This window comes from Toxotes jaculatrix, chromosome 11, assembly GCF_017976425.1.
Source record: "Toxotes jaculatrix isolate fToxJac2 chromosome 11, fToxJac2.pri, whole genome shotgun sequence".
In the NCBI taxonomy this organism is placed as follows: Eukaryota; Metazoa; Chordata; class Actinopteri; family Toxotidae; genus Toxotes; species Toxotes jaculatrix.
This window is the reverse complement of record NC_054404.1, coordinates 6,899,931-6,913,345: the sequence shown is the minus strand read 5'-3', so window position 1 is coordinate 6,913,345 and position 13,415 is coordinate 6,899,931. Positions and strand designations below refer to the sequence as shown.

At 38.7% G+C, this 13,415-nt stretch overlaps 1 protein-coding gene across 1 annotated transcript in view; it reads left to right on the top strand.

The window, feature by feature from the left end:
• Window positions 1–13,415, top strand: part of arid5b (AT-rich interaction domain 5B) — a 73,728-nt gene that overhangs the window by 22,514 nt on the left and 37,799 nt on the right. Inside the window, exon 4 of the mRNA XM_041049555.1 lies at window positions 10,237–10,467. Within this exon, the coding sequence (XP_040905489.1) occupies window positions 10,237–10,467 (231 nt within the window). The remainder of the gene's footprint in view (window positions 1–10,236; window positions 10,468–13,415) is intronic.

The following is a 13,415-nucleotide window of genomic DNA, read 5'->3' as shown; positions in this document are numbered from 1 at the left end:
GCCACTGCCCCACCCTGCTGAAATGAATGAGGCACTTTAGTGCTTTACTATAATTAAGAACAGGAGCCAGCATGCATGGACCGCTCTCTTTCTCTCTCTTTCTATGTATTACTCTCTCTGTGTGTTGCTCTCCCCCTCTCTGCCTTCTGTACACTTTCAATAGAACATTTCCTCTGGGTGTTAGTGCCCTTTTGTGAGAATATGATTCTCTTAGAAGAATTAGCGCACAGACATCGCCTGTGAATGTAAAAGCCAGATATCTCTTAAAGTCATACTCCACCAACTGTATCTGATATTTTCAATATCAGATATGAAAGTTTGTCCATAGCAGAGAGCAGTAGATGAGCTTGAAGTCGTGATGGGTACAATCGATTCATCTCCATAGAAACTTCTCAGACCAGACAAGCAACATAAACCACTTTTAAATCTTCCACTTGTGATCTCAGTGTGTTCCCAAACAGTCATGTTAAACCATCATATGGCTAAAACACACTGCTAGCATCCCCAGTCATCTGGCAAACCAGCCTAAGACTTGTTTGTTGGTCTTAAATTGCTCCTGGGCTTGTCAGATAAACAGTTGCTTACTCAGTAAACAAAATACGAGCCATGTTTGACAGACTTGTGTGTTAAAATTTAAATATGTTTGGAACATACTGAGTTTACGAACAGACGATTATGCTGCTGAGAAGTTTCTATTTATACTTTGATACTTCTTTCCCACACTGAGAACCAATGTCTGAAAATTGTTATAACCATCATGAGGAATAATTAGTATTGTTTTTATAATGTTGTTTGAACTGGTGATTCCAAGAAAGTTATAATTAAAACCTTAAATAACAAATTTTGTTTGTGTGTAAACCTTCAGGCTCAATTCATCGATCTTTTTGGGAGCTTGGAGGTAGTAGAACGATCTATAAACACAACACTGATATTAAAACCTTACAAAGTTGATGCGTTAGTAAACAGTTGCCTCTTTACACACCCAGCACACACAGAGCAACATTAGCATTCATTAGGAGTTGTGTTTCTGGCCAACTGATGAATGTTATTCAACTGTTCACTTGTCTTCCAGCTCTGTTTTGTTCTCCACCAAAAAACGCATCCCTCTAACAACGATGATAAGCGACTGTGCACACATTTGCCTTATCATGATATACTGATAAAGGAACTTAAATTATTAATAATAATAATGTGATATTGATTTCAGTTATATGGAGCAGTTCAGTGTGATTTGATAATCAAAAGGTATATTTTTGGTGCAGTATCCCTTTAAAAGGCTGAATGTGTTCTCTGTACATTGTGTGTGTTTGTGTATAATAGCACAGCTTGCAGCTGATATGATGAGCAGGGGAAAGGCAGAGTCAGTGTGTGTGACTGATGTGATGTTGATGACGGACACTGAGTCATTTGCAAACACAGTATGTTATTCTATGCAGATCTGTTAAATAAATCTGAAATATTATTCCGGTTTTACTCCCTTTAAACAAATCAAGCTGAGCGATAGTGGCACAGTGTGTGATTAGTTTGCTTTGTTTTACCCCAATATAGTGATTTATTGATGCCGAGTTCATTGTGTGATTGTGGTTTTGTTTACAGCACAGACTAGATTGTAATTAGCAAAATGTTCTAGCACATTTTGTTTTATCCAAGATAGTGTAGTCATTCACAGATTGGACAAGCGATGAATCATGCAAATGCAATGAATTTATTTCATTGTTTTATGTAATTCTCTCTTCGTAGGAAACACAAGGTTGCCTCTAGTGAGAATGTGACGCCCCCACGCATCATTTCCATTTGGTGTCATTGACAGATGCTGTTCCCTCTTTATTTGGTCAGGTTTCAATAACATGAAACCAATAGCCAGATCGGGCGCCTGCTGCTGCTTATATGGCCCCCTCTCAGTGTCATGTCCCTTCATTGAGAAGTGAGAGAGAGAGAGAGAGAGAGAGAGAGAGAGAGAGAGAGAGAGAGTGAGTGGAGGCGGATGAATCAGAGATGTGTTATATATTATGAGAAGAGGTTAAATGGAAACAGAGCAACCTCCGAGATCAATACAGAGCACGGAGCAGAGAGCCTGCAGGACGGAGTGAGAATACCAAACAAGAACCTTCTCCTCTCTCCTTCTCCCCCTTTTTTCTCTCCCTCTTTTTTTCACCAATATAGTTTTACTTTCTGCCTTGGTTTTTTTTTTAAAGCTTTTGGACTTGTTTTGGTGAGTTACAACTCATGTTAAAAAAAGAAAAAAAAAAAAGAAAAAAAAAACATCAAATATGAAAGTGACATTATTGGTTCTGGGTTACATGCCTTGCCATTTCTCGCCAACCCCACAAAAGCAGCAGGGGGATCCAGTAAATTCCTTGGCCGAGCAGATAATGTGGAAATGTTGACAACAGCAAATTTGAGCCGAGTGAGTGATTTAAGGACTACAGCGGGTGACAGAGAGCATGAGAGTAATGGTTTTCAGCTTTTTCCTGCTCGTCTGTGACAAGAGAAATGAGCACACTTGCTTGAGAGATCTTGTCAGAGCTTGTGGGCAGTTTGAATATTTTTAAGCTCGCTTGAATGTAAATGACACAGCTTACATGAGTCACATTTGGTTTTTAATTAGCCAGCACAGATCTGCTTTTAACTGTCAGCAGCCCTCATATTACGACTAGTTTTATTCCCAACTTTCAAAACCACTACAGAAATTCTCCAGTAAAAGCAGAGGATCTCAGACATGCAGCACTAGATCACCCTTTTTATTTTTATGTTTTGAAATTCAATGATATCAGTGATGTTTCATCTAATATTGCAATAGCTATTCATCCAGTGGAGCAGCTGCTTCAACCACAACTAATGAGTTGTAAGTCGTACGCGGCATTTCTTAGATTTTGATTATGACGAGTAATTTATCATGCTTGTTATGGAAGAGAAACATAAATTTTTCCTCTGGTGCAATTACAGAAAATATTCTTTCTGGCATAATACACTGTCAGGGCTTGTTCTCATCATACTTATTTCCACTCCTGTTTCTCTCATATACAGTGTGGCTGCATTACAGTACGGTTTCCTCACTTCCCTTTTTACTTAGTGTTTTTCCTCAGAGGAAGAGCTGGCTCGCTGGAATTATTTCTCCCACAAATATAAGGTTCATCCTGTATTGTTAACTACAGTTCTGTCATATTTATGAACCAAAAAATGTGCACATATATTACAGCATGTTGCTTTTGCTGTGTTGGATTAGATTGAGATCTGTATTTTTACTGTGCAGAGTGTCTCATGACAGCTACTGTGGCTAATGACTTTACCAGTCTGCTGTGGACTGCAGTAGTGTCGTTTACACTGTAGTTTGATACATTAGTACAATATTTCCCATTTAATGTGTTTTTAAAGGACTGTACTGTTGCTTTTGCAAGTTTTGATGCATTAACCATGAATGCCCATACACGTGACACTGCAAACGTTTTCCTAAACGTGCTACACCATCAAGTTTTTAAATGTGTTCACCTCTTTTCAGGTGGCTTCATTCAGGGCTGTTTCTTCACAATTAATCATCAAAACTGTTGACATTTCCTTTTCTTTCAATTTCCTTTTTGATTAATCCACTAATTATTTCAGCACTAGTTTCCTTTCACATCAGGACAGTAAGAAAATCAGATTACAAAGACTTATAACCTGCTTTTATTGATACACGTTTGCGAGTGATTTGTCTTTTTTGAAATACAGCGATGTGTTCAAAGGAAATTCAATGTCCAAGAAAGAAAAGTCAGCTGCTGAAAAGCATCTCGTTCATGAATCTTTTTCTGAGGAATCAGATTTTGGAAGACAGGCAGGAAGCAGATGCAGATGTTATGAAAGGGATGATATCAGTTTGGCATTAAAATGTTGCTGTTTGGCAGACAACTCTCAAATTTTCTTGTTTCCTTTAACGCACCATCAAAGGAGAAATTCATTTATCCTCTGTGATGGATTAACAAATGTATTATGAGCAACTTTAAAGCCTCTGGAAGTCATACCGCTCTGAATAGAAAACAGTGGCTGCCTGGATGCCAGGAAATCAGTACAATCAAAACCAGCGGTATGGTCCTTTTAAGAAGGAAATACTGCACCTCAGAAAAAAAAACGCCTTTGACTTTTTTTTTCTTTACGGTTGTTTTATTTCACATCTTCAAATCAATAAGTATAAAAACAAAAGCTCTGCACTGTAACTACTCATTTTGTTTGCTGTTTGTGCTTTGCTCCCCATCTCTGCTTGTAAAGTTTTTGATTAAAAGAGGTGCTGGAAGAATAATATTGCACAGTGACAGATGTTTGTATGCTTTTGTCTTCAGAACATCAACAGATATAGCTTTCTTTGATTTCACTTCATTTGTGTGGCGCATGTCTTATCCCTTAGGTCTTATGATTCATAGCAAAGCACAATCCGACAAAACCACAGCAGTAACATATTGTATTGATTCACTGTAGAGGTTCTTCAGTTCCACCTTTGGTCAAAACAATACCTGACACACGAATATGTTTCACAGAATAAGAAAAAGAAAGAAAGAAAGAAACACTCTCAGTAATGTTGTGTTTCCTGGCTGATGTCATTTTAAAGGTATTCCAAGCCCCAAATGATTTTAACAGACCATCCATTTTACATAATTGTCTCCCTGACATCAGGGGGTGGATGGCTCAAACCTCAAGTTGAAACATACATTTTAATCATTGGTCCTGACCCAGTTGCACACACAGTTCAGCAATCTTTGGACTCTTTCTCTAGTCATGTAATGCCTGTGTCTGAAAATGTGAAAAAAAGAGAAAAAAAAGAAAAAAAAGATTCTGGTTTGCATTTCAATTTGTATATTAGAAAACTGGTTCAGTCATGCTTCTTTAATCTCGGGGATGTTAGTAAGATCAGCCCTGATCCTGTCATCTGAAGACACAGTGAAACTCATCCATGCCTTTTTCACATCCTGGTTGCATTATTGTAATTCACTTTTTACTTGAGCAACTCTGTCACATATGAGGTGTCTGAGGCTTGAACAAAGTTCTGCTGCCAGACTCGTAAATAAGACGTATGCTAATATCACTCCCACATTTGCCTCTTTCGGCTAACCCTCAGCGCAGTTTAGAAATTTAAATTGACTTTAATCATTTTCTCAGGCCTTTTATAACAGTTGATCTTTTTAAAGTTCCAGTTAACAGTATTTTGTTGGATTATCAGTCCCTACATTACTGTAGCTATAGTTTTCAACTCAATATTGCCACTAATGCAAGTTACAAATAGAAGCAGTTTAAAAAAACACTACACAACTATGCACCAGTTTAGTTTAATATCAGAAACCTGTCTATGCTTTAAAATCTTCTCACCTGTATTGCATATATTGTTCATCTTGTTAGACTATTGTGAATTGTATTGCTCTAATTATGTCATATATGTATTATCTATTTGTATGTTCTCCTTTTTGTTATTTGTAAACTGTTGTTTTGGGGGCTTAAGATAATAGTGCAACACAAAGTAAGACAGTTTAGCAGTGCATTTATACAAAGCTGGGGGACTCAACAAGAGATGGATTAAAAAAAAAGAGAGAGTGGACAAAATTGAAGCAACAGAGGCCAAAGTATTCTGACTTTTAATCCCTAGGATGAGTCAAGCTCCAAAAACACTGGAGCCTACATAAAGCAACTCGATAGCGTCTTTCAACAGGGCTCTCTTGGCTCGTAAACCCCTGTGTCTTTTATAATCCATGTCCCCCCACACTTTGTAACATATGCTTTCTGGTATAAATTTGTATTGTGCAGGGTGGTTTTTTTTTTTTTTTAAGACTCTGGAAATCTCCCCCAGAGCAACAGAAAACATTATGCAACTAGTGTTACTAACCATGACAAGTACACTGAAGTTAATGTGTAATGTGATCACTCTAATTTCACACATTAACTTCAGTGTACTTGTCATGGTTAGAGCAGATCATGAAATGTAAAGTGATAAACATATCACTTTACTTGTTAGCATACTTTATCAGTTTACTGTTTGTAGTACTATAACAGAATTTATTGAGTGCTGCCCTGTAACGTCAGCTGTCCTGTAGAGCAGTAATGACCCTGACACTATTGTTGTTTATGAGGTCAGGAGCTTTACAGCGTGTTCTGAAAATAATCTGCCGCGCCACAGCTGTTTGATCAACACGCTATACTACCACCAGGAGAGGACAGACAGACCGAAGGACAAATAGAAAAGAGATCCAGAGAGAGAGGGAAAGAGAGAGAGAGAGAGAGAGAGAGAGAAACAAATTGCATAATGTTTTCACTGTGTCTTCCAGCTCTCCAGTGATGCAGCCACAGCCCAAACCAATTAGAAAGCTTACGTAAAGATAAGGACGTCCTTTATTCTGAAAGGTCGGGTTGTAAGAACAAAAGGAATTTTTAAAGTGTACATACACTCAATGTACATTATACGCACGAACACACACACACACACACACACACACACACACACACACACACACACACACACACCTGACATGCATACTTTACAACGCCTTTGTACCATTATTAATGCCCTGCGGCTCTCTCTCCAAATTGAATCTAATCAAGTGAAATGCTGTGAGGGTCCTCGGGAGAAAGAGCAGGTCTGACAGTGACCGCTTACAATAAAATCCCTGACATTTGGAAACAAAGCCTGCCCTACCTCTGAGCTGTAATTGCATACGACAACTGCTGCAATCTTTGATGAGTGTGTGTGTCTGCAATGTGATATGCATGTGCATGTATGCAAGAATATGTGTGTTTATACGCCCATGGGCTTTGTGGCACCTAGCTCTGCAAATGCTGCGTGTGTGTGTGTGTGTGTGTGTGTGTGTGTGTGTGTGTGTACTCACTGGTTGAATGGCTTTAATAATTTCTTTTGAAGTGGTCGTCATATTGGAGTACAGTGGAACTAATTACGCTGATTGTCGGGAATGCAGCTGCTGTAAATATGTTATGAATGCTGTCCTTCCTGCCCCGTTTCTGCTGCACATTTCAGTGATTTTTATCTGCCTCCAGCTTGATAAAACAAGATCAAAAAAGGAAAAAGTGCATTTTTTTAAATAGATCTGTTAAAACTGACTGTACTGCAAGGTGAAATGCTCGGTAGTTAGCCACCCCTGAAATATTAACTTACCGGCAGAAATTCCCATGAATGTCACGTCCAGGGGCTTTGTAAAAGCGAACAGGACAGTGAATAATTCATATAAAAATCATGTTTCAAACTGCCTGACTCTGCTTCATCAGCTGTTGAACCGTGTAGTCGGCTTTGTAAGCTAGAAAAATATTTGCACTCTTCTTTCAAACAACAGTCTATGAGAGCAAGCAAGTCTACAAAATGTGACGTTGACTGAAGCTTTAAGGGGCAATGCACACGCATAGTTTGTCTGTGTGTTGTGATTTGGCCAATTTCAAGTCCCTGTGCAGCTCTGTGTCCCGTGTTTTACTACTTTGAGGTCGTGTCATTTTCTTATCGTATAACCACAAGATTGGAAACATGTTATTCTTAGGTTAATACCGATGGGAGCTTTGGTTCAGAGACACTGTAGTTTTCCATATTGTACGTTCTTCCATTATGTAACATTAGCGCTGAAACAGTTAGTCAATTAATCAATTAGTTGATCGACAGAAAGTGAATTTGCGGTTATTTTTGTAATTACTCAATCATGCACGTCCTTTTTAAGCAAAAATGCCACAAAATCAGTGGATTCAACTTCTCAAATGTGAATTTTCTGTTTTTCTTGCACTTCTGTTTACATAACAACTTATTTCTGATACAAAACCGAAGCTTTTTGGACTATTCATCAGACAAAACAAGATATTTGAAAATTTCTACTTTGGCTTTTGTAAATTATGCTTGTGGAATTTTTTTTTTTTTTGTATTTTCTGTGTTTTTGGGCTAAACAAGAAAATAACTGAAAAGACTAAACGATAATGAAAACAATATTAAGTTGCACAAGTATTTTTTGCATCTTTAAATTGGCTTATGAAAGTATTTCTTTCTTTAAGTGTCTTATTTAACCAATTCCATCCCGCTTCATAAAAAGTAATAATCGAACATGTAATTAGTTGTAGATCATTATATTTCTGTTATGTGGGTGTGCATAAAAACCATGACCTACAGTAACCTTTAGCCTGAACTGCTCACTCTCTGTTATTTGCATAAAATCCACATACAGGAGATGATATCAAAAAAAAGAGGTCACATTAAATAAAAAGATTGTTAAGTTTGTGTGTTAGAGGCAGGTATTATGCAAATTATTAAAATGTCAGGAGCAGGTATTATTAATAAATACAAAAAAGTCCTGTACACATATCTGACAGGTTTTAGTGGCTTCACAGTAACCTGAATGTTCCTGTAGTGACTTGATACTTAGCATTGTGTCTGTATGACTTTATGTTACTGTTTTTAGTTGCCATAATAATAACATATTTTCTATTCAACACTGACTTTATGGTGTTTTTATTACCCAGGGGTGACAGCCTGTCAGTCAGACCCCAGCTTTGGCCCTGACTAAAGTTTCTCAAGAGCTATTTGATGGATTGCGATGAAATTTAATACAGATGTTCCTGTTCCACTCAGGATGAACTGTTAAAACGTTGGTGATCCCTTAACACGCATCCACTGCAACACAATCAGCGGAAGTCAAAATTTCTATTTATCCAACATCTTGGTTTTTATGACTTTGGTTTATGACTGGCAAAACTCCTCCTGAAACACTCCTATCAAGCATTAAGCATGCTTAACGTTTAACTCAAAGCACCGTTGTACCTGCACACAGCCTCACAGAGCTCTCAGCATGGCATCAGAGTCTTTCGTGGTATCAGTGTAATATTAACAGTTTGATTTGTCTGTCAGCATATCCTGCTGGTTTTTATGGCAGTTTGTTGTTTCAGCTCAGTCTGTACTTCCTGTCCTGATGTTCTCCAAATAATGGAAAAGATTTCTGTGCCAGTTAGCTGTCACAGGTGATAATGCATTAATCAAACTTGTCAGTGGAATTTTAATATTACACACACAGACACACACATACACACACGTGAGAGACAACTCTGCCAATTTGGTGGCAAAGTCTGGCCCTAATGTTAGTTTTCACTACTACCTGAGCGAAACAGTGAGCTTTTTCACCAAGCAGCTGTGCCAGATTACTACTTTACTTTACCTGCTATTAGTTGTTTTTCTCATAAATTATTGGATATTTGATGTTGTTCAGCAGGTGTGAATAGATTCATACATTTATATGGCTGTAGGTTAGCAAGGCCACCAGTCAGGAAGACATCACATTGAACCAGACTGCGAATGGCCACACACACGCACACACGCTGACACTCACACATGCACACTTGTTTTGTCTAAACTGCTCTGAGGATTTCCCACCTCGAACTTGCTTGTTAAAAAAAAACAAACAACAAAACTCTGTCAAACAAAATAGCAAGCATCTAGAGTTGCTCTCGACATTCCTCTTGTCATCCAAACAGCGGTGCACGTCATGCATTTCAAACATGTTGCCCAACAACATTACGTATTTGTGCAGCACACACAAGAAGGTGTTCTGTGAGTGGTTTGGTGAAATGTAGTACTACAAGGAAAGGGTGTGAGATTTCTTATGAAAACTATTAGAGGTCACGGTGAAACAACAACATCAGAGCATGTTGCTTCCTTAATGTGATGCATTTCCTCAAACACACAGAGAGATCATTGTGTTGGGATATCAAGTTGCAAGGGAGATGAATATGCGTTTTTTTTTTTTTCAAGCTATTGTTTAGTAGTGGGAAAATTAACAAAGATGTTTTGCTCTCCAGGAATCATTTGAAAATAAATAAGTGTTTTGGCAATATGTCCATAAAAAGTTTATTTCTTTTTCAACCTCACATTTACCTTTTATCTTTTACTTATCAAAATTACAGAAGGAACAAACTTAAAGTTTAAGATCTCATTAAGGCCAATGGTAAGGAGTAAAAGGATCATATTCCCAGTACACTGGCAATAGATGAGCCAGAATGTAATAGCAGCCAAAGAATGATCTATGAGAGAGAATAAAGTAATAAAATCTGAGGAGAAATGGATGAGTGAATGTGTCCTGTAAAATTAAGTGCTGCCGTTCCCTACAAATCTTATAGGAGCACTTGAGAAACAAAACGTTCCCTATTTCCCTTTAAAGTGTTCCCTATTGAATGTTGAATTAAACTATGTTTAATCTCTGTAGACCTTCTAACTGTGTGTTTGTATTTTCTTGTGTTTTTCAGGCCAGGAGGAGGATGGGCGGAAGGTTTTGGTCCTCAGTTACCCCCAGTATTGCCGTTACCGCTCAGTTTTGGCACGGCTCAGAGAGCAGCCTTCCTCTATGCTCATAGACCACACGGTGCTGGCGCTGGGCGGCATCGCTGCATTGGGCGGGAACACGAGGATCCTGTACTGCCGGGACACCTTCGAACACCCCGCCCTGCTGCAGAACGAGAGCATCTGCGATGAGTTTGGTGAGTGTGGCAGCTGGAGATTTGATCGTAGCCTTTACATAAGTTATGATATTAGCTCATCTGAAATGCCAACAGCCATTACGGTGGCAGTTTATGGCATTTGGAGTGTTGCACTTGGCCCCATGAAACATCCTCATATCCTGAGCTCTGAATGTAAGCACGCACTTAAAACTCATTCTCACAGTACGGCTCATCGCAAACTTTCAGTTCTGTCATTTTGGTTACCCTGACCATTTGTTATCAGTGTGTGGCTGGTATTGGTTTCACATTGTGAGTCTCTGTGTCATCATGGCAAAATATGGTCCTAGAGACACCGACTGTAGTGGGAAGTACCACAGAGGCTGTTTTGAGCACTTTGGCAGGTGTTTATATGTCAGTTTGCCGATGGACATATTTTGCTTAGCGTCAGCGTGTTGATAACATCATAACTGTTATCAAATCTGCATCATAACAAGATGCAGTCCCCACACTTTACAGGTGTGCGGCTTAGATCAAAACAAAGGCAGATTTTGAAGACAGGTGTGGTCTGACCAATGTGTACTGTAGCATGGGTTGAAATGTCAACACGTTGACATGCGGGATCCCATCGCAGGATGGTCTCTAGGTCTGCTTTTACTGGAAAATGGACGGTGTTTTCACTTTTTGTCTGTGAAATTCCAGAAAATGTGCTTGAGTCCATTTAAAATTATAATTTGTGTAAGAGCTGCCTCAAAATGGTGACCATCAAATGGAAAAGAAAAGGGATCTACTGTATCGTTTGGGTTCCAAAGCCAAATACAGCTGCTGTCCTGCTGTCTGTTCTACATTTTCCGTAGCTGTAATTTGGATTTGTGTACAGATCATTAGTTTGTGTGCTGTGGTCTCATTTCCGCCGTCATTCCTTTGTTTGTTATTACTCTTCTGTTTGTCCATTTTGACCTTTCATTGCCCAACTGCATTAAAGCCATGTAAACTGAGCGTGCTTTTGATCAGTGTTGTTTTAGCTTAGTTAATTAAGACAAAAATAGAAATTCAATACAATACAATTGACTATCATTTGCTTTTCAATATGCTTTCAATATGTTTTCCATTTAGACTCAGTTCATTTGTCCCTGGAGGGGTCTTCCTGTTTACGAACACAAGTGACCGCCATTCAAACACCCTCACCAGTCACACCTATGAAAAACATTCTGTGGTTCCAGTGAGGAATTTTGAAGTGCTTGAACATGTCTATTTGCCATTCACTGTGCTTTCCCTACCGCTCATGAATCCACACATTTTATTAACCCCGAGCTGGGCTAAGACAAAGGAATAATGTGATTCATCTCTCTTTATATTTCCTCTGTTCGGTAGCACAGTGGAGCTCAGCGGGCTCTTGTGCCGCATCAATTTGACATTCACAGTAACGGCTCCTCTGGTCAGAAGTCATTGTTTTTCTTTTCCTGTAAATTTACCAGTAGGTAATTGCATTTTAAGAGAGTAGCAGAGGTGAGACCAGAAGGGAAAATGGTTTTAGGCATAGGAAAATAACTTATGAATAGTAACGCTAACATCCTGTGGCTGCTGTTGCTCATTCACTTGGCTCAATAATGCCATTCCTCTGTGAGCCACATTTAAGCTAAAGGTTTATTTTCAGAGCCTAAGGGAGTGCTACGTTTTTGTGTTGTTTTTTTTTTTTTGACTAAGGCAACCAGATTTCTAATGTTATTCACATGAAGGTTTACTAGGTTTGAAGCAGGTTTTTATTTCTGCTAGGAGACTTGTTGTGTGATTTGTTTCAAAACAGCAGAGCTAAGTAATTTCCGTCATTCTGCCAAGTGAACTAAGGCCTCAGGGGCGTCTTACTGTTGGGCACAAACACATAGATGAATGTTTGCACATATGCACGAAGAAACATACACAGCTGCTGAGTAAAGTTCTCCTGCCGTTTACAGGCTCCATATGAAAAAGCAGCTATAAACGCCATATTAAATCCACCTTTATTAGGATAAATACCAGCACTGTGGACATGTAAGAAGTAATACTGGGCAGCTGTGAAATATTAAAAAGTTAAAATTTGATCTGGGGAACAATTTTAGGACTTTCTTCTGTGCTTCCCTCAATGCTAATTCTGACCTTTTGGATTCAGCCAAATCTGCTGTGGCAGCTCTAATAGCCGTCCGTCTTGTCTAGGCTAATTCATGAAAGTATGTCAAGCTACCTCAGGGGGTAGAGAAGACGAGAGGGCTCAGGCAAAAAAAAAAAGTGCTATTGCAGAGTTTCAGCAAGCCTGTTGGTACAGTATTGTGTGAAATGTAGCCATCAGATGAAAGCCAGGTGGTGAAACCAGTCTATTCTTGGTAACCTGGCTATGGATTCTACACAACAGTAGATGTATATACATCATAATCATGTACAGATTTATTGTATAACCAGCATCTTATGTTTTTTATTTTTTGAGCATGTCCAAAAATACAAATAAACCTCATTCTGATTTATTTATGTTTTTGGAGGTGAGTAATGAAACATCAGCATGCTCCGGCTGCTCCTGTTTACATAACAACTTTAATATCCTCAACATTTGCTCTGACTTTACTCAGCGATGTAAGGTCCTTCCTGGAATGACAGTGGCTGTTGTCGGAGACTGTGCTTTATCTAACTCGATCTATATTCATGTTTTTGTTTTTTTGTTTTTTTGTTTTTCGTCCACATTACCACTGGCATCTCTGCTTTTGAGCCACTGCAGTTGCGTCAGTTAAAAGATCTTTAGTCCTTTGATCCATATTCATGTTCAGCATCGCCTGTCACCCCTGCAGCTTCTTTCCTCATGGGGAATGACACCGTTTTTGTTTATAATTATCATGCATTCTCTGCCAGCGTGGATTGATTATGCCCGTGCTACTTTGTGTCCCCAATTTAATTTCTTGCCAGGAGGAATGTTATATTACCAGAACACAATTGCAGAAAAGGAAATAAAGGTTATGCGGCAG